Genomic DNA, 22718 nt, shown 5'->3' on the forward strand with positions numbered 1-22718 from the left:
TAATGACACCATTTAACTATGCGCAAAGTTCTTCTGCCACTGGAACCAAGTGAAAAGCTATAATTCATTCTTTGACTCTGTGTGTGTACAAGAAAACATGGAATTAAAAATGAGCAAAATTAGTTTAGGATCTATGATGGAAAATGTTCAAAATGGTGGTTGCCTCTGAAGGAGTGTGGTTTGAATGGAATGGGTGTGAGTAAACTTTGTAAGGTAATGCTAACATTCTATCTCTTAATAGAAGCCTAGGTTACACAGGTATATATGCATTTGTCAACATTCAGCAAATGCACACTTAAGATTTGCACATTTCATTGTATGGTAATACTTTTATTAAAAGTACATATAAACAAATACTGGACTCTAGTTAATGATATACTTCTACTTATGTAGATCCATCTAACTAATGACTTATTTAGGAGGAGGTATACTGATGCCAGCAATTTACTTTGAAATGCATCCAAAAAATAAGATGTTCTAATGGATGGCTACAAGGATGGACAGATGAACAGATGTGTGGTAGAGTTTATTAAAATGGTGGAATCTAGGCCGGGCACAGTGGCTCACACCTGTAATCCCAGCATTCTGGGAGGCCGAGGTGGGCGGATCACCTGAGGTCAGGAGTTCGAGACCAGCCTGGCCAACATGGTGAAACCCCGTCTCTACTAAAAATACAAAATTAGCTGGGCGTGGTGGCGCATGCCTGTAATCCCAGCTACTCGGGAGGCTGAGGCAGGAGAATTGCTTGAACCCAGGAGGCAGAGGTTGCAGTGAGCCAAGATCGCGCCATTGCACTCCAGACTGTGGACAACAAGAGCAAAACTCCGTCTCAAAAAAAAAAAACGGTGGTGGAATCTAGGTTATGGGTATAAGAATGTTCATGGGAAAATTCCTTTAACTCTGCTATATTTTTAAATTTTCATAATAAAATAATGGGAAAAATTAATTTAAAACAGTTATTTAGTCTAAATGAAAAGTCATATATCACAGAATGATATGTAAATGTACTCTCTGCAGCTGCACATGTTAAACTGTTATCTTTAGACACAGTCTTCTTAAAATAAGTAGTAATAATCGCAATTTGCTAAACCCCCTTTTTTTCTCACTCTGTCTCCCAGGCTGAGTACAGTGGTGAGATCACAGTTCTCTGTAGCCTCGACCTCCCAGACTCAAGGGATCCTCCCACCTCAGCCACTTGGGCAGCTGGGACTACAGGCACACATCATCATGGCTGGCTAATTTTTGTAGAGATGGGGTTTTGCTATTTTGAGAACAGGCATGTGCCACCACAACTGTATTTTTTGTAGACACAGGGTTTCACCATGTTGCCCAGGCTGGTCTCGAACTCCTGGGCTCAAGTGATCCTCCCGCCTCAGCCTCCCAAAGTGCTGGGATTGTAAGCATGAACTACCATGTCCATCCTTGCTAAACCTTTAAAAGCTGACATTTTTTACAAATTTGTTGCAAAGTAGACACTCAGGCTTTATCAGCAGATTTCTGTGTTTTGATTTTCATATGGCCAGTGTTATTTTTATGGCCTTTAGGAATAGTGAATGATGATCTTTTGTGCAAGTTACATATCATGATGAACTATTAGGAGAAATGGAAATTCAATATTTTACTTTTCATAAAACATGCACTTCCTTTTTCCTTTCAGCCAAAAGGATTCATTGCAAAATAAAAAGAGCATTACCAAACTATAAAATAACTACACAGTTATCAATTTATCAATAAAGGATAAAACTACTACAGCAAGACTATTCTCTCTACGTAGGATTGCTCAGCTTCTATTTATTTCCCATGCAATTTCACAGGTTTCCCATTAACTAGTCAAAAGGCAGACTGGCAGCTTAGGAATATTACGGGTATGATGCAGGCCACAGCACAAATGGCTACTAAGTCCAAGAGACTGACAGCGGCAGCAGTGTCCAACACTTTCCCCATACTTCCCAAGGCTGTAAGGAGGCAGCTGTCCCTAGTCATTTTTGTCTGAGTATAATTATCTTATCAGCAAGCACCTAGTATACTGTGCTTGAGACAAAGATTTAGTTTCTTTGCATCTAGAAAATCAGAAGAAGGATACGTTCTTGTTGGTCATCTTTGTATTAAAGTCAGAACTCTATTTAGCATACACACATACCAAATAAGAACACAACAGAGGAAGATGGAAATACAAAGTATTTGGCTGAGTGTCGTGGCTCACGCCTGTAATCCCAGCCCTTTGAGAGGCCGAGGTGGGTGAACAGCTTGAGCCCAGGAGTTCGAGACCAGCCTGGGCAACATGGTAGAACCCCCTATCTACAAAAAAAAAAAAAAAAAAAAGTATTTGTCTACCAAATCCATCCCAACCTATTCTAATGCAACTGCTAATAATATTTTATTTAAAACCAAGAAACTCAGAAAAAATGATAAATCAGAAAGGATGTCAAGACAACAGGTATAAACCAGTTCTGTTCCAGGCAAACCCTGGCATATGGTCACTCTATTTACTTCTTGTTGCTTTATAGGGGCTTTGGCCTTTTCTCAGGAGAAATGGGCACAAAGGAGGATTTTAAACAGAGAAGACAGATAATCTCATGTTTTAAAAAAAATCACTTTGGCTAATACAACCAGGTAATAATCATCAAGGCTGCTAAAACTTTTCAGTGAAAAGCTATTAGGGAGCTTTAAGATGAATGTATAATGAACCTAGTGATCAATCTTAACATCAAGAAAAAAGAGAAAAGCAGACATTATATGTTGATATAACACAATAGTGAGTACACAGTAACTCCTATATATAATATATATATATCAAAAAAATGAATCTAAATCTGATAAATCCCCCCTGACGGACAGTCTACAAAATGCACCTGACTAGTACTACTCAAAAACACCTTATCAGAAACAAAGAAAGACTGGGAAACTGTTACGGCTAAGAGAAGCCTAAGAAGACATGACTACTAAATATAATATGGTGTCTTGGGTGGGATCCTAGAACAGATAAAGGATATTAGGTAAAAATTAAAGAAATCTGGCCTGGTGTGGAGGCTCATGCCTGTAATCCCAGCACTTTGGGAGGCTGAGGCAGGAGGATCACTTGGTCAGGAGTTTCTACCCTGGGCAACATGGCAAGACCCTATCTCTACAGAATTTTTTTCTTAAAATTATCTATGCATGGAGGCATGTGCCTACATTCTCAGCTACTCAGAAAGCTGAAGGGAGAGAATCACTTTAGCCCAGGAGTTCAAGGTTACAGTGAGCCATGATCATGCCACTGCACTCCAGTCTGAACAGAGCCAGACCTTGTATCTTAAAAAAAAAAAAAAATTAAAGAAATCTGAATAACATATGGACTTTCAGATACATTTTTTCCTCTATTTTTATTTATCTTTGATATTTTCTATAATAAAATGTTAAACAGGCCAGATGCGGTGGCTCACACCTATAATCCCAGCACTTTGGGAGGCCAAGGCGGGCGGATCACCTGAGGTCGGCAATTCGAGACCAGCCTGACCAACATGGAGAAACCCCGTCTCTACTAAAAATAGAAAAATTAGTTGGGCGTGGTGGTGCATGCCTATAATCCCAGCTACTACGAAGGCTGAGGCAGGAGAATCACTTGAACCCGGGAGACGGAGGTTGCAGTGAGCCGAGATCGCGCCTTTGCACTCCAGCCTGGGCAACAAGAGCAAAACTCCGTCTCAAAAGAAAAAAAAAAAAAGAAATCTGAAAAAAGTATGGACTTTCAGATACATTTTTTTTCCTCTATTTTTATTTATCTTTGATACTTTCTATAATAAAACGTTAAAACAGGCTGGACGCGGTGGCTCACGCCTGTAATCCCAGCACTTTGGGAGGCCAAAGCAGGCAGATTACCTGAGGTCAGGAGTCCGAGACCAGCCTGGCCAACATGGTGAAAACCCGTCTCTACTAAAAATACAAAAATTAGCCAGGCATGGTGGTGAGTGCCTGTAATCCCAGCTACTCTGGAGGCTGAGACGGAAATAGCTTGAACCTGGGAGGCGGAGGTTGCAGTGAGCCGAGATCACGCCACTGCACTCCAGCCCAGGCGACAGAGCGAGACTCCATCTCAAAAAAATAAATAAAATAAAATACATAAAAAATAAAATGTTAAACAAAAACAAACAAAAAGAAAGAGAGCCATTCAGCATAAATACCTCTCAAGGGGTTTCACCATTCGAAGCAGATAAATGGGATAGTAGGTACAAGGGAAACAGGTTTTTCAAGTTTTTCATTAAGATACTGGACACATCAATAGGTATACGTACATACCTTGTAGCTCGCAGATTTAATTCCATCAGGAATTTCATCCTGAAAAAGAAAAAATATGTTTTTAGATGGCATTTATTCTATCTCCTTAAAACATATCTTAAATTTCTATGATTTATGAGAAAAATTCATAAAACAAATTATTGAAGTTGGATTTTTTAACAGAATAGGTATATATGATTGCTTACAAGTAAATAAAAATTCAAGAACAAATTATTCTATGGATTGCTGAGCATACATTACGTATATTACAGGAAGGAAATGTAAAAATAATCATTTAGCCATTATCCCTTTTGACGTTCAAATTGTCCCATATTTGGCCACTAGGAGATCCACTGAGTGCTGACTTGATACTGACACCTGTGTCCTTTTGCTATTACTCCAGTGGTCCTTAGTAGAATTGTTTTTGTTTTCTGTGATGGCCACATATTCTAGGTTCTTGGAACCTAGGGGTTTGGGTCATGGAGAGAGATCCCTCATGAACGGCTTGGTGCCATCTCTGAGGTAATGAATTAATCTATTGGTTCTATTATCTAGAAGTAATAAGTTCTATTATCTAGAACTAATCTATTAGTTCACTCCATACCTGACACCTCCCTGCTCTCTTGCTCTCTCTTGCCATGTGATATGACAGCTCCCTTTTTGCCTTCTGCCATGATTGTAAGCTTTATGCCTCACCAGAAGCCAAGCAGACACTGGCACCATGCTTCTTCCCCCTGCAGAACTGTGAGCCAAATAAACCTCTTTTCTTTATAAATTACCCAGTCTCAGGTGTTCCCTCATAGCAATGCAAAATGGACTAACACATTTATGTTACTTTACCAGTCTCTTCCCCATCTCCTCATCTTCTATTCCACACTCCCCACAATACTGCCAGTTAGCATTCTAACTCTGATCTAATCGTGGCATTTCTCTGCTAAGCTAACATTATCTGTATTTATAAACTAAGAATATTTTTAGATGGATAAATACCTTCCAGTGATTTTTTTTTTTTTGAGATAGGGTCTCACTCTGTTGCCCAGGCTGGAGTGCAGTGGCAGATCTCAGCTCACTGCAACCTCCGCCTCCTGGGTTCAAACGATTCTTGTACCTCAGCCTCCCGAGTAGCACCCTGCTATGTCCAGCTCATTTTTGTATTTTTAGTAGAGACAGGGTTTCACCATGTTGGCCAAGCTGACCTCAAACTCCTGACCTCAAGTGATCTGCCTGCCTTGGCCTCCCAAAGTGATGGGATTATAGGCATAAGCCACCACGCCTGACCTTCCAATGATCTTTTAAAGAAAAAAGCTTTTCTCCATCATAACATCAGTTCAAGAAAAAAACAAGTATTGCTACCAGGTACAGCAGCTTATGCCCATAATCCCAGCACTTTGGGATGTCAAGGCGGGTGGATCATCTGAGCTCAGGAGTTAAAGACCCCAGTGGACAACACGGTGAAACCTTGTCTCTACCAAAAGTACAAAAAATTAGCTGGACATGATGTGTGCCTGTAGTCCGCCTGTAGTCCCAGGTATTCGCGAGGCTGAGGTGAGAGGATTGCTTAGGCCCAGGAGGCAGAGGTTGCAGTGAGCCGAGATCATGCCACTGCACTCCAGGCTGGGCAACAGAGTGAGACCCTGTCTCAAAAACAAGCAAAAAACACAAACAAACAACCAAAAAAAACAAAGTATTGGCATGAAAGGCATTCTGCCTTTCAGTTCTTCCCAGCTCTGCAGAAGCTTAAAATTACTGGATCCTGACTCAATTTTTCAGTGCAAATTGATAAGTTTCACCTGATTCTTTTATAGCACTTCAATACATTCAAATCAAATAATAAATACATATTTAACTTTCTCAAATGCTAAAATTGGTTGTTTTCTCTTGGATTTACAATGAAATACATCTCATTCGTCAGTCTGTCAACTGATGGAATCAATAAGCTATTATTTTATGCTACGGTATTTTCAGGGTTTCTGCTCCCTCCAATCTTCTTTTCCAAATGGCATCCCCTGGTTCCACACTTCATCAATAATAATCAGAAATAATTGGTATCTCAAGATGAGATTTGACTTTGCAATAACTAAAATATTTGTATTTTCTAATATTAATAAAAAGCTCATTTAATGAACAAGTATAATTAAACGCCTTTATTAAGCATTTACCATATTTCAGCATTTTTACTAATTCATATAATTAGGATATTGGTAAATGTCCCCAACTAATTTTTTCTACTACTAAATTACAAACGCAAAACTTAGAATACAAAATGTTTACACTGTTAATATCACTTTAATGATATGCTCATGCTTTAATAGTAACAAAGTGTTTCATAAATTAATCCTTTAATTTTCAATAAGTCATATCTGTATGAGGATTAATGTAACAAAAAACAAGCTTCTCATTCTCATGGTAAAATGCCCATAAATAGTATTTGACATTGGCCTTAATTCCACATGCTAGATAAGTCTGTGTAACAATATTTACACATGTAAAATTAAACCACCCAAAACCACAATACCATTTCACACCTATTAGGATAACTTTATCCAAAAGAATAGAAAGTAAAAGTATTGTCAAGAATGTGAAGAAACTGGAACTCTTGTACATTGCTGGTAGGAATGTAAAACGGTACAGCCACTGTTGAAGACAGTATGGCAGATCCTCAGAAAAAAACAAATGGAACTAACACATGATCCAGCAATTCCACTTCTAAGTATATACCCCAAAAAACTAAAGTAGGGACTCAAATAAATATTTGTGCATAGCAGCATTATTCACAATAGCAAAAAAGTAGAAATAACCCAAAAGTCCATCAACAGGTGACTATATAAACAAAACATAGTATAGGCATACAGTGGAATGTTATTCAGCATTAAAAAGGAATCGAAACTGGGCACGGAGGCTCACACCTGTAATCCCTGCATTTTGGGAGGCTGAGGTGGGCAGATCACCGAGGTTACCAGTTCAAGACCAGCCTGACCAACATGGACCAACATGGAGAAACCCCATCTCTACTAAAAATACAAAATTAGCTGGGCGTGATGGCACACACCTGTAATCCCAGCTACTTGGGAGGCTGGGGCAGGAGAATCACTTGAACCCAGGAGGCGGAGGTTGCAGTCACCTGAGATCGTGCCACTGCACTCCAGCCTGGGCAACAGGGTGAGACATCGTGTCAAAAAAAAAAGGTCAACTTTATTTTAAAAGTAAAATAAAAATATGTACTTAAAGGAATAAATTGTCATTCAAAAATATTTTTAAAATTCTATTTTCACAGTAGGAAACTTCAAATTTTAATGCTCCAAAAATTCCTAAGTAAAACCAGGTGTTTTGTCCACTCACACCCCAGGAAATCCAAGGCAAAAACACACCCGAAAAAAGAGGGGGGGAATTTTGTTTATACTTCGATTAATTTCATTTTATTATGCTATATATATAACTTGGTTCAGAAAAGATGTAAGAGGAAAAACAAATATCAAGCCAAAAGAACTATTATCAATCTCCCTAATAAGTCAAAGGATTATATTAACCACAAAATGTTAATTCTATTATTATGAAGGCAGTGTAATTCAAAATAGGTTTTATAAGTTTGGGTTTTTAACATATAAATATTGAATGTTATATTTAAACTAAGGACTGCACGATTATTTTAGTTACACTGGCCCCCTTTAAAAAGTTGTAATGGGCCAGGTGCAGTGGCTCACATCTGTAATCCCACCACTCTGGGAGGCTAACGCAGATGGATTGTTTGAGCCCAGAAATTCAAGACCAACCTGGGCAACATAGTGAAACCTCATCTCCATTTTTTCCAAAAAAAATTCTTAAATAAAACAAAACAAAAAGTTGTAATGAAGAAAAAACATGTAACAGTTTTTAAATGTATACATGGTTCTTACAGATTGACATGGTTTGACAGCACAGTCCCTTCTTCCACACAGGCTGATGTCATTCCAGAAAGGACACGGCCTCTTCAGGTTTACCTGTAAAATAATAATGGAAAAAAAATTATAAAAATCAGAATCCCAAGATTATAATTGACAGTTGCAAATTATGGTGCTATAACTTGGTCATGTTATTGGTTGCAAATATATTATTTCTTCCACCTATCTGTTGCCAGTTTATAACAACTGCATAAATGTGAGGCTGGTATAAGTAAATTGGTAGACTTGGTTAGAAAGACACAGACTGGGCCGGGCACGGTGGCTCATGCCTGTAATCCCAGCACTTTGGGAGGCCGAGGCGCGGATTACCTGAGGTCAGGAGTTTGAGACCAGCCTGGCCAACGTGGCGAAACCCTGTCTCTACTAAAAATACAAAAATTAGCCAGGCATGGTGGCAGGTGCCTGTAATCCCAGCTACTCGGGAGGCTGAGGCAGGAGAATCGCTTGAACCCAGGAGTCGAAGGGTGCAGTGAGCCAAGGTCGCGCCACCACACTCCAGCCTAGATGATATGTGCGAGACTTTGTCTCAAAAAAAAAAAAAAAGAAAAAGAAAAAAAGACACAGATTGGGCTGGGCATGGTGGCTGACGCCTGTAATCCCAGCACTTTGGGAGGCCAAGGCAGGTGGATTACCTGAGGTCAGGAGTTCAAGACCAGCCTGGCCAGCATGGCAAAATCCCATCTCCACTAAAAATACAAAAATTAGCCAGGTGTGGTGGCAGGTGCCTGTAATCCCAGTTACTCAGGAGGCTGAGGCAGGAGAATTGCCTGAACCCAGGAGGCGGAAGTTGGCAGTGAGCAGAGATCACACCACTGCACTCCAGCCTGGGTGACAAAGGGAGATTCTGTCTCAAAAAAAAAGACACAGACTGCCACTAAATAGACCCTGAACAAATGGCAACTAGGAGCCAAAGTAGCTCGACTCACATTCTTTTCAAACAAGAAAGCATTAACAGGTAGAGGATAGACAACTGTAAATTCTGACTACAACTATATACTCCATTGATCAGGTTTTCTAAACTCTTCTAATAGATATCTCAAGATAAAACAGCACAAGTGATTTTTTAAAATAATATAGGTCAGGATAAAGTCATGATTCTACAAAAAATATTTAATTATTTTAATTAATTGAAGCCAATCTGATGTTTTAGAAAATTATCTCACCATTTTGATAACAATATATAATAATTTCTGTCCTAACTTCAATTTAACCAACTAGGTTCTAACTCTAGAGTATAAAATTCAGTTATTAAAATTATCCAATGGATGGTTTCAGAATCACATGGTTCACTCTTATGAACTGAATTTTCTTAATAAAGCCTATATCAATTTTAAATAACAACTACAATTTTGAAGCTCAGTAATTCTTAAGAAAATCTAATTATCCATTTAAAGTATTCGTATATAAAAAATTAAAATTAAAAATACCTTGTAATACCTAAAGTAGTCACTTTCAAGAAGTTTTTGTAGTCTTGGGAAAAGCCTGTAGTTATTAAATCTATCAATGGTTTCAACATCACAGGTACAATCATCCAAGTAACCACTAACCTGTTACAAAGAAAATGAAATATTAAATTGAAATGTCCTAAATGCAACAGGGTTCTTTTTCCTCACATGGTTGTTAGGAAACAGCCCCCTACTCAACTAGTCCTTATCCTCCCTCCTCCCACATAGTTTCTTGAGATGGGGTATGACAATAATCTAGTAATACTGCTGCTCTCGCTATATACCGAGGAATGGAGTGGATACTTCTGTAAGGTGTGCAGAGCTCATCTCTCACACACACACACACACACACACACACACACACACACACACACAGAGTTGGTCCTCTGGCAACCATTTATTTTGTAACTCTGCCCTCCAGGCCATAGTTGATCTGACCAAGGGCAGGCATCTAACTCAAACCAGGTCATGGTCCCCTCTCCAGGATCCTAGAATTGAGAATAACAGGGAAAGATGTCTCCCTGTGGCTAGACCAGTAAACAAATACTCCATCATGTGAACTGAGGAGCACATGAGCCAGTTGGCAGAGAGAGGAAAAGTTTTAAAAGATACACAAAGCTTCATTGTCCTCGGAATTCTTGGGGGGAAAAAAAAAGATACACAAAGAAACAGAGGTAGGAGATAGAGTATATGCTACTTGGATATCTGAGGGGCTTCCAGCTCCCACTTCCACTGTCGTTCCTGAGGTACAGCTGCATTCCCATCCTTAGCTTTCAATAAGGATCTAACAATCCTCAAATATTGGGCTATAACAATTTCTTAAAGGTTTGGAATGGTGCTTAGAAACCACTTATCATTAGTAACAATGAAACAGCAAACTGACCTCAAAGTCAATCCTGCTCTTCAAATGTTTAAAGCTAATGTCTTAATGGTATGTACTAAATCAAGCTACTAAATGCACATATCCTAGGATACAATGGTAATGATAATAAATATTATCAATTATGAAACTAGAATTCTTTTTTTTCTTTTTTTCACCAGTGTTACTCGCCAAATTAAACTAAAATTCTTAGATGCTTATTTGAGCTAGAAAAACATCTAATAGAATTAAAGATTGCTTTAAGAAACAAATATATCATGATTCCAAAAACAAAAACAAACAAACCTAGAAAAAAAAAAGTTAAATATAGCATGCTCCAGAAAAGAGATCTTTATACTTTGGTCTAGATATCTGCATTTTAAACTACTTTGGATTATATTTTAGGAAGATCTATAGCCTAGAAATAAATAATTTAAAAATCTACTGATAAGGAAGCAAATCAATAATACTCTATTGAAATACTGAATTAAGATTCAGTGTTTTAGAATACTGTAGAATCCTAAACTTTCTTTTGAGAATATCACAAAAAAGTAATGGAAATTTTTCACCTAAAAGAAATAAGAATACTTTGGATGACAACAGCAATATTCAAGAAGAACTTTTTACTGCTTTTCCTACTTTTACTTGTTTTGGACTAATTCAGTTTCTAGAAATCAGATCTACATATTTTGTCATGTAATAACTATTTTCATTTCATATGCAAATTTGTCCTTGTTTCCTACTAAAAATTCTCTGAATACACAAGAATCTCAGAGTCCTAATTTTGGATACCAACAACACAAAGTACTTCTAACCTAAATGATATGATTTTTCAAACTTTCTTTTCAACCTTAAGAGCAGAACTTCTAGAGACAAAAAATAGCTGTTTCTCCCCTTTGATATGAATTATTATGCAAAGAATGACAGACATAGAGACTGCAAAGGCCAAAGGGACATATGCAAAGTAGAGACATTAAGTTACAAAAAGAAATACACGAAAAACTTGAGAGCAAGTTTCAAGGCATCCATTCTTCCCCCTGAGGAATTCATTTTTAAGGTTAAAATATATCTTCAAGCCTCAGCTCAGTATCACCTTTTTCAGGAAGCTGTCCTTCCAGTACTCCTTACCACCCGCTGGGTTAAATCCCTCTCCCAGCTGCTCCCAAGTCACTCCACACACTATTATCTATTACTGTACCTCACAGCAGTGAATTTATCTATTTTACTCCTGCCCACTAGAGTATAAAATCCTTGAGTGAAAAATCATATACTTCCAGAAAGCACACAGTAGATGCTCAATAATTATTTGTGGCCTGTAATCCCAGCACCCTGGGAGGCCGAGGCAGGAGGATCACTTGAGGTCAGGAGTTGAAGACCAGCCTGACCAACATGGTGAAGCCCCATCTCTACCAGAAACATAAAAATTAGCTGGGCATGGTGGCCCATGCCTGTCGTCCCAGCTACTTGGGTGCCTGAGGCAGGAGAATCGCTTGAACCCAAAACGCAGAGGGTGAAGGGAACCAAGATCGCACCACTGCACTGCACTCCAGCCTCGGCCACAAAGTGAGATCTTGTCACAAATAAATTATTATTAATATTATTTGTGGAAGAGGTGGGTGAATGAATGAATGTTGTCCATTGTCACTCATCACTGGAGACCAGCACCATACTGTCTCATTAAACATATCTAACACCATGTCACCTATGGTGTGCTCAGTGCCCCAGAGTACACAAGCACAGAAGGCAGAAACACACATAGCAAGTAAAGCAAGCAGCAAAGGTAAACACCTTTTGTGTCTATCATTCTTCCTATCTCTATCCTAATTACAAAGGAAGCTCTAAGAAGCCCCAAACCAGAAAGAAATGCAAAAATCCTCCAGAGCAGAGGTGGCATATAGCCAAGAGACCTCAAAGGGAAAGAAGGCAGGATAAATGGTAGATTTTAAAATGTTCTTGGCCGGGCACAGTGGCTCACGCCTGTAATCCCAGCACTTTGGGTGGCCAAGGCGGGCGGATCACAAGGTCAAGAGATCGAGACCATCCTGGCCAACATGGTGAAACCCTGTCTCCACTAAAAATACAAAAATTAGCTGGGCATGGTGGCGCATGCCTGTAGTCCCAGCTACTCAGGAGGCTGAGGCCGGAGAATCACTTGAACTGGGGAGGCAGAGATTGCAGTGAGCCAAGATCACACCACTGCACTCCAGCCTGGGCGACAGAGTGAGACTCCATCTCAAAAAAAAAAAAAAAAAAAAAACATGTTCTGCCCCTTCCTGAAATATGGAGTAGGAGATATTCTTAACTACAACCACAGGTAACAGGGCTGCTAAGGGAGTATAATAAGGGTGGCAAGACTTTCAATGGATGAAGACAGCTCAGTAAAGGAAAGACAGGAAGATTCTCGGAAATCCATGCCATCTGACAACTCAGATAAGCCTGCCAACCTGATCCCTAGGAGAGAGTCTGGCAAAGATGGTGGCAGGACCAGTTCTAGAAACCAGAGAACAAAGCATGTTACTAGAATAGAATCTCAGCTAGGCAGTGGCTCACACCTGTAATCGGCACTTTGGGAGGCCAAGGTTGGTAGGTCTCTTGAGCCCGGGAGTCCCAGATCAGCCTGGGCAACACAGTAAAACCCTGTCTCAACTAAAACTACAAAAAAAAAATTAGCCAGGCATGGTGGCATACGCCTGCAGTCCCAGCTGCTTAGGAGGTTGAGGTGGGAGGATGGCTTGAGCCTGGGAAGTCGAAGCTGTGCTGAGCTGAGATTGCACCACTGCACTCCAGCCTGGGCAATGGGAGTGAGACCCTGTCTCAAAAAACAAACAAGAATAGAGCCTCAGGAAAGGGCTAAGGTAAAACACAGTTAATAGACACAGAACAGGATCCTGGAAACAAAGCAAAATCCTATTACCTCAACTAAGACCAAAGACAGGTGCCAACCTGGAACAGGGAGGACTGGATGTTGTTTCAGGATGTGCTAAGGCTGCCTAAATAACTACTACATGGAACAATGCAGGTAAGGGGGAGAATAACAACTACTACGCTATATCCCAAAGTAAAACAGAACTCTGACCTACCATAGGAATCTAAATTTTTTTAAATGCTAATGTGTTGTAAAGGTTAGTATCCTAATGTTTGAGGCTCACTGCTCTAGGCTTCAAGTAATGATAGCTTTTGGTAGAGGGCCAATCTAATAAGCAGAGGTAAGAAGGCCCCAGTTGAGGAATGGTAAATAGGAGGACCAAGGTAGGCCTGACAAGTAACATGGACCACTTCAAAATTCTAGCCGTTTGGTCAAGCATGGTGGCTCACACCTGTAATTCCAGCACTTTGAGAGGTGAAGACAGGAGGGTTGCTTGAGCCCAGGAATCTGAGACCAGCCTGGGCAACACAGTGAGGCCCTATCTCTACAAAAAAATAAAATAACTAACCAGGCATTGGGTGCACGTCTGTAGTCCCAGCCACTTAGGAGGCTAAGGTGGGAGAATCGCTTGAGCCAGGGAGGTTGAGGCTGCAGTGAGCCATAATCATGCCAATGTACTACAGCCTGAATGACAGAGCAAGACCTTGCCTCAAAAAAAAAAAAAAAAAGTCCTAGTCTTTTAAGAGTTAGAGAGCCTTGGAAGGCTTTCTATTACAATCTCCCAAGCAAAACAGCAAATCCCTCCATTCACATCCCTCAAGGAACAGGTAGCGTGTAACAATAGTTAGCGTGTATGTTCTAACATCAGACCCCCTTAGGTTTGAATCCCATCTCTGCCAGTCATTAGTTTTTCACTTTATCCCAGTTATTTAACCTCTCCAGGCCTTGGTTTCTCATCTTAATAGAAAATAGTAATAGTTTTCATCTCATAGAGTTGATACCAAGATAAATAGTACAAAGTAAATTGTCAGTACATGTTAATTATTATTATTACCGTACTTCTGCTTAAATGCTTCCAATGAAAGGGAAGCATGTATTACTTCCCAAAGCAGCACATGGCATTTTCATAATGAATAAGAAAAATACAGCCAAATTTGCAGTAAAATTTCCCAAAAATTTGACATCTGTAGCCCCAATGGAACAAAGAACTAGATAACCAACAGTTAGCTGTGGAGGGAGCCTCAATTACTTTCTCTGTTGACTCTGTTTGATTTGACCAAATGCAAAAGCCAGGATAAAAGAAAATTACCACGTACCACTTGTTCACTACTCTCGTGTTAGAGGCATCCTTTAATTTGCAATGAAAGACAAAACAACACTTTCTAAAGTTTTCTTGTATACCAATATATTCTAGTCTTATTATACATTACCATTTTATTTTTTCCCTCAAAGCATTATAAGAATATATTCTTCATATACTTTTTTTTGAGATGGAGTTTTACTCTTATTGCCCAGGCTGGAGTGCAATGGTGCAATCTCAGCTCACTGCAACCTCTGCCTCCCAGGTGCAAGAGACTCTCCTGCCTCAGCCTCCCAAGTAGCTGGGATTACAGGTGCCCGCCACCACGCCCGGCTAATTTTGTATTTTAGCAGACACAGGGTTTCACCATGTTGGTCAGGCTGGTCTCAAACTCCTGACCTCAGGTGATCCACCCGCCTCAGCCTCCCAAAGTGCTGGGATTACAGGCATGAGCCACTGCGCCCGGCCCTCATATATATTTTTTATGAAATACCTTTTAAACATGCTCAAAGTGTGAATTAGGAAAGTGAAATAAAAGGTATCCAAATAAAAAATAAGTAAAATTGTCTCTTTTTGCAGATGACATGATCTTATATATAGAAAATCCTAAAGACTCCACCAGAAAACCATTAGAACTAATAAATTCAGTAAAATTGCAAGATACAAAATCAACATACAAAAATCAATTGTGTTTCTATACACTAACAACGAACTATCCAAAAAAATTAAGAAAACAATTCTATTTAGAATAGAATGAAAAAGAATAAACTACTTAGGAATAAATTTAACAAGGAGAGGAACGATCAGTATGCTGAAAACTATAAAGCAGTGATTAAAAAAACTGAAGATTACACAAATAAATGCAAAGATATCCCATGTTCATAAATTGAGAGAATATTGTTAAAATGCCCATACCACCCAAAGTGTTCTACAGATTCAATGCAATTTCTATCAAAACTCCAATGGCATTTTTCACAAAAATAGAAAAAAAAATTGTAAAATTTGGACAGAACAGCAAAAGACCCCAAGTAGCTACAGCAATTTTGCAAGAACAAACCTGGAAGCAGCATACTTAGTAATTTCAAATTATATTACAAAGCTGCAGTCATCACAACAGTGTTGTATCAGCATAGAAACACATACATAGACCAACGGAAAACAATAGAAAGCCCAGAAATAAACCCACACATATCTGGCCAACTAATCTTTGACCAAGACCATACAATGGGAAAGGACAGTCTCGTCAATAAATGGTGGTGGGAAAACTGGATATCCATGTGCAAAAAAATGAAATTGGATCTTTATCTTACAACACACACAAAAATCAACTCAAAGCTGATTAAATAATTAAACGTTAGATCTGAAACACCAAGACTCCTAGAAAAAAACATAGGAGAAAAGCTCCATGACATTAGTCTTGGCAATGATTTTTTATGTGACACCAAAAAGACCAGCAACAAAAGCAAAAATAAGTAAGTGGGACTACATGCAACTAAAATGTTTCTATGTAACAAAGAAACAAGCAACAAAATGAAAAGGCAACCTACAGAATGGGAGAAAATATTTGCAGACCATCTGTCTGACAACATGTTATTATCCAAAATATAAAAGGAACTCATACAACTCAACAACAAAAAAACAAATAACCCAATTAAAAAATGGGCAAGGGCCAGGCACGGTGGCTCATGTCTATAATCCCAGCACTTTGGGAGGCTGAGGAGGGCAGATCACCTGAGGTCAGGAGTTCAAAATCAGCCTGGCCAACAGGGCAAGGTGGCGGGTGCCTGTAGTCCCAGCTACTTGGGAGGCTGAGGCAGGAGAATCACCTGAACCCAGGAGGCAGAGGTTGCAGTGAGCCAAGATCATGCCACTGCACTCCAGCCTGGGTGACAAAGCGAGACTCTGTCTCAAAAAAAAAAAAAGGATAAGGACCTTTTATATATCAAAACATTATGTGGTACACCTTAAATATATGGAATCTTTTTTTCTTTTGACACGCAGTTTTGATCTTGTCGTCCAGACTGGAGTGTGATGGTGTGATCTCACCTCACCGCAACCTCTGTCTCCCAGATTCAAGCAATTCTCCTGCCTCAGCCTCCTGAGTAGCTGGAATTACAGGCATGTGCCACCATGCCCAGCTAATTTTGTATTTTTAGTAGAGATGGGGTTTCTTCATGTTGGTCAGGCTGGTCTCGAACCCCCAACCTCAGGTGATCAACGTGCCTCAGCCTCCCAAAGTGCTGGAATTACAGGCGTGAGCCACCACACCCAGCCAATATATGCAATTTTTATGTGTCAATCATACCTCAATAAAAGTGGAGAGAAATACATAAATAAATCGATGTGTTCAAAGTGTGCTTTATTTGGCAAAGAACTTCAGGTGTATTTAATTTTACTGTGTTTTATGACCATAAAAAAAACATGTAAAGTACTCATCTGTTGACAGAAGTACACTGGGACAAGTCTGTCAATGGAAGCAGGGAAATACCAAAGATTCCACACCAGGTAGTAGGCACCATTCTAAGGACCTAGAACGCTACAGGTCATTTTGGCTTTAAAGACACAGTCTTGCCGAAACTTTAAATTGTTGTCAAATGACTGGCAACCATCAGGAAAATATTTCTTCCACAGTTTATTCAGAAAGGCCTGGAATGCAGCACACACATAGAGTCAGTGGACACCTCTCCAGTGTAACCTGTTTCAAAGATCCCTCTGACTAAGTTTTAATCCTGGGCTTATTTCCATCCACCACTCAACATATCAGCAAGTGTCTCTCCCATAGCCCAGCCACCCGGCTAACAACTAAAACCATTGTTTCCATTGACCTAACAAGATACTTGACAGGTTAAATCTACTAAATGTGTTCCAAGCTAAAAAAGATCCATTTTTGGAGTATTTCTATTGGACCCTGAGCTACTCTCCCCTTTCATTAGTCTGAAAGAGATCTACCGTGCTCAAATAAGCTATCCTGAGTGTTACTAGCACTAGCCATATTAAGACTGATAAAACATCATGAGCAAGTAAGAGTTTACAAACATCATGAGCCACCATGCCTGGCCTAGGTTGTACATACAATTCTTATATGAGGTTACATATACAGATTTACAAGTCTAAGGCAATTAATCACTCATTTTGAGCAACTAACACTTAAGCACTATTATCAAAGGAACTTACAACATACAGTGAAAATAGTTTTAGCAGGATTTGATATCAACTAACAGGCATATGTAGCAACTGACCAAATTCAAAGACTCAGTTGGAGCTATCAACCAATCTGAAAGATCAGTTCCAGAAAACATGCAAATGGCTTGCTAAGCAGAATAATTTTTAAAATATACTCCTGCTGGCATAGTGCTTGCATCTTATAATTTCCCTAGGACTTGTTGAGCACCAATTATTTACCAGGCTCTTTTCTTGGAAGTGTCACACCTTTTTTTTAATTCATTTTTTGATCTCCCAAAAATTGTTCACAGTAGGTTTCAACATATGCTTGATGAATTTAATCTGATTACTTGTAGAGCTCTACACATTTTAATTCAATGACTTTCTAAGGTCACTGCTCTAGCTCAAATCAGAGCTGACATTCTGTGAACTGAACCCTACTATAAGCCAGACACCATGCAACAGTGTGATGATGGATGGGGATGTGGTAACCCAAGGCAGATGTGGTAAGAGGGACAGGCAACAGGAAGAAAAGATAAAACTATTACCAAAACAATCAACGGGACTGTGCAGCTCACTGGATATTGTAAACAGAACCAGAGAAGATTTTAACTTGTATTTCCAAACATTAGTGAAAATTTAGTTTTTAACTTAGTTTCTAGCAATATTTCCTAACTTGTTTCTTAAGTGCTTAGGATCCGTGCCTCCCACGAATCCCCAATGAACATTATTCACTAAACTATAGCTCTTCAGGGCAGGGATAATGCCATAGTTATTTCTGTGTCCCAAACACTCTGGTCAACGTGCAGAGTGGTTACATTTGTTGAATGAATGATTTGCACCATTTATCTCCCCTGTTCTTTCTCCATTTTTTTTCTTTTCCCTCTCATGCTGTTTCTCTGTGTATGTCTGTCTATACGCTTGCCTCTATTTTTCTCTGCATGTGTATTCATCAGTGCCACCTCTCCTCCCTTCTCCCCCCATCCTCATCCCTTCCACTACTGGCCCTATTGTTTCATTTATAGAATTGGAATTGATAGTCTCTGTTCTTAGTTAAGTAGACAATTTTTTTTTTTTTTTTTTTTTGCTTAGGCTCTCTCAAATCATGAAATAAGTAGACCATTCTAAATTTCTGTTAAAACTGTTTTTTTAACTATATGATCCTCAATTTACTTTTTTATTATTATTATTATTTTGAGGCAGTCTCTCAATTTGTCACACAGGCTAGAGTGCACTGGTGCAATCATGGCTCGCTGCAGCCTCAATCACTGAAGCAGTGGGCTGGGAAAGGCAGACCCACCCTTAATCTGGGTAGGCACCATCTAATCACCTGCCAGCATGGCTAGAATATAAGCAGGCAGAAAAACGTGAGAGACTGGCCTAGCCTTCTAGACTACATCTTTCTCCCATGCTGGATGCCTCCTGCCCTCAAATACCAAACTCCAAGTTCTTCAGTTTTGGAACTCAGACTGCCTCTCCTTGCTCCTCGGCCTGCGGACAGCCTATTGCGGGACCTTGTGATCGTGTGAATTCATACTTAACAAACTCCCCTTTATATATATATTCCATTGGTTCTATCCCTCTAGAGAACCCGGACTAATACAGACCGGGTCTCCAAGCTGGTCTCGAACTCCTGGGCTCACGCCATCCTCCCACCTCAGTACCCCAAGTAGCCGAGACCACAGGCGCACACCATCACACCCAGCTTTTTTCTTTTTTTAATTTTTTTTGTAGAGACGGGGTTTCACTGTGTTGCCCATGCTGGTCTTGAACTCCTGGACTCAAGAGATCCTCCCACCTCAGCCTCCCAAAGTGCTGGGATTACAGGCTGGAGCCACCACACCCAGCCCAATTTACTATTTTTCAACGTTGAGTCTGAAAAGAAACACAGATAGCCACTCTCGTTCTAAAAGAAAAAGAAAGGGGCTTAACAGAATTTTCTGTTAGGGAAGTATTTGAATCTGAGGGTATTGTGAAAGAGGAAAAGTTTAATCACTAGTTAGAAGAAAAAGAAAATAAATGTAAAGAATTTAAAGTTCTCCAATTTTAAGCAGAACTCCAAAAAGGTTATTAAGGAAAAAAAAAGTAAAAGTTGTAGAGTTCAACATGTACTTTTATTCCAGTATCCAAATCTCCAGAATGTAGCTGAAAATGTTACATTGGACATCTTTCCGTAAAGAATATTTTATTTTAAAGTCACTTATTTCTATCTTATTTTTTAAATGTTTAATCTCGGTGTTGTGTTATATTTCTAATCAGAAGAAAAATGACCGTTTTTCCTTTTAAGTACTTGATTGTGTGTCGTTTGTAAACATTGAAGGTAAAGGACTTTTCAATGTCTCAGTTGTAAAGTAGCAATTTTCTTTCAACTTCCCTTAGTTTCCTAGATAACACTCACCTCAACTCCCAAATCACTCAGCAAAACAACAAAATCTAAGAATGTAAAGCAGTGAAAGAGAAACCTTTCATAATATTTAAACGCATCTTTCCTTTGACATGGTATCATGCCCCTAAACACATAAAATGGTATTTCTGATAAATTAATAGCAAAATCCACTTAGGAATAACATGGATGACTAACCCTTAATTTTGTATAAAACGTAATTTTCATCAACAGAGTCAACCAAAAACTGGCTTTGACAAGAGTAATCACACTGAAATACTAGATACTGAGGATAATGGAAACCTGTTAAGTTTCTCTCAATTTTTTGCTCAAGGAACCACATCTCTTACAGAAGGAAATGATCATAATCCGCTTGTAATCAAACTTGTGCACTGAAGAATAAGGACCATCCTCCCAATTCATACTAGCTTAACGGGTGTCACGATAAGAGAATCTCATTACATTCGAGAAAAAGAGCACACAGGACCAGAAACCAGAGGGCAACTGCAGTCCCAAAGACATCAGGTAGTTGGGCTTACACACAGAAAAACCGCACGCAGCCATTCTTCCGCCTAACATCGAGATCTGAGATCAGCCCACAAACGTCTTAGCCAGAAAGGCTGGCGAAATGCACGCAGCACAGGCACCGGGTACACAAGTTCCTGGTCAAGAGAGAAGTGAGAAAGATCCAGGTTCTGTGAAAATAGCAAATACTGGCAGTGCATTGTGCACTGTGCACACTCTCCCCGGGCAGATAAGACCAACAAAGATACATAAACCCACTCAACCGCGTGCACCCAACCCCTCTCCTGGTCCGAAGCACCGGAGGGCGCGGCGACGTCCAGGCTGCCATGGAGGCCCGGTCCACGCAAAGCCAGACTCAGTCCCGGCCACCGGGCAGCAGCACCGGAGTCTCATTCCCGGTGGGAAGAGATGCAAGGACGCACCCGCAGCCGCTCACCCGCCAGGGCTTGCGGGACAGAACACGCCGCGGAGGGCGCCGGGACCCGCACCACCAGCGCGCACATCGCTCACCTGGCAGAAGCACCTCTGTGCCGCTGTCTCCGGGGGCTGCTCCTCTCCGTGGCCCGAGCGGAGCAGCCACACGGCGCCCAGGAGGCCAATCAAGAATCCCCAGCCGCGGCCCATTGCCGCTCCGGCAGCTTGTCGCCCCACGCTTGGGAGTCCAGTCCGCACGCTCGGTCGCGGGCCGTGCGCCCTCAGATGAAGCCCGTGCGGGCCGGCCCCAGCGGCGCCCCACCTCCGGGCCGCCTCCCAGGCCCGCCTTGGCCCTCCCGCCTCTCAGCGATCGCCACCTCGCGACCCAGCCTGTGGACGTGCCGCGGCGCCCGCGCCGGCAGCCCGGGGCCTCTGACCGGTTCCTTCCCGCCGCGTGAGGCTGACGCACCGACTAGCTTCCCGGCTCGGCCCCACCCAGTCCGCCGCGCCCGCGCCCGCGCCCGCGCCCGCCCCCGCGCCCGCCCCCGCGCCCGCCCCCGCCCCCGGCTCCCTGACGCCCCAGGCCTGGAGACGCAACCCGGCGCGCACACCCCAGACCCTGCGCGGGAGTGGGGGTCCTTCCCGTTCCCAGAGCGAGAGCGAAAGGGAAAAGCCGGAAGGGCCTGTGTTTTCCTGCGGGGTGGGGGCGGGGTGTGCCCGGGGTGCCCCGCCCCGCCCCATCCCGCCCCATCCCGCCCCATCCCGCCCCATCCCGCCCCATCCCGCCCCATCCCGCTCCATCCCGCTCACTCCCGGCCAATCCTTCTGTATCTCAATGCGAGACAATCAAATCATACGAATTACATGTCCACCGTGTTCCCGGCGGAGTCTTAAAGCTGAAAGGGATATTAGAGAGCATCTAGACCAGGGCGGCATATGTCATTTATATTTTTAGTAGCCACAGCAAAAGAGTAAAAATAGCAGGTACATTTTATTTTTAAAATATTTTTATTTAACCGCGAATGTGCAAAATATTATTTCAAAATATAACCAATATTCAATTTATTCATAAGATATTTGACTTTTTTTGTCTTTGAAATCCAGTGTGTATTTGATGCGAACTAGACCCGTTTCATAGTCAAATGTGGCTGGCTAGTGCCCACTGTGTTCGACAGCGAGGGTGGAAGCCACCGCTCATATCATAGGAAGAAACAGGCCCAGAGAAGTGAGGTAAGGTGAGCAAGGATTGGAGGTCCTCTGATCCTCAGTCCTGGTCTTTTAACATTCAGAGTTGGGACTAGTCTATCCGCTTTTTTTTTTTTTCCAGACAGGGTCTCCCTGGGTCACCCAGGCTGGCCTGCAATGATGCGATCGCGGCTCACTGCAGCCTCGAACTCCAGGGCTCAAGCGATCCTCCCACCTAAGCCTCCTGAGTAGCATGAACTACAGGCGTGCGCCACCACGCCTGGCTAATTTTATTTTTAGTAGAAACGAGGTTTCACCATGTTGCCCAGGCTGGTCTCAAACTCCTCAAGAGCGATTCTCCCACCTCAGCCTCCCAAAGTGCTGAGA

General features: G+C 41.1%; 1 protein-coding gene across 3 annotated transcripts in view; it reads right to left on the reverse strand.

The window, feature by feature from the left end:
* The window catches only part of ERO1A (endoplasmic reticulum oxidoreductase 1 alpha), a 58757-nt gene extending 37147 nt beyond the window's left edge, over positions 1-21610 (reverse strand). For 2 of the 3 annotated variants that reach the window (XM_054530671.2, XM_024231854.3), the window contains exons 1-4: positions 21243-21610; positions 9620-9739; positions 8148-8231; positions 4276-4314 (exon numbers count right to left, since the gene is read on the reverse strand). In XM_054530671.2, coding sequence (XP_054386646.1) covers positions 4276-4314; positions 8148-8231; positions 9620-9739; positions 21243-21356 — 357 coding nt within the window. In that variant the 5' untranslated portion in view covers positions 21357-21610. The remainder of the gene's footprint in view (positions 1-4275; positions 4315-8147; positions 8232-9619; positions 9740-21242) is intronic. The other variant, XM_024231855.3, reaches the window with a different exon arrangement.
* Between the last annotated feature and the right edge of the window lie 1108 nt (positions 21611-22718).

This window comes from Pongo abelii, chromosome 15 (genome assembly GCF_028885655.2).
Source record: "Pongo abelii isolate AG06213 chromosome 15, NHGRI_mPonAbe1-v2.0_pri, whole genome shotgun sequence".
Lineage (NCBI taxonomy): Eukaryota > Metazoa > Chordata > Mammalia > Primates > Hominidae > Pongo > Pongo abelii.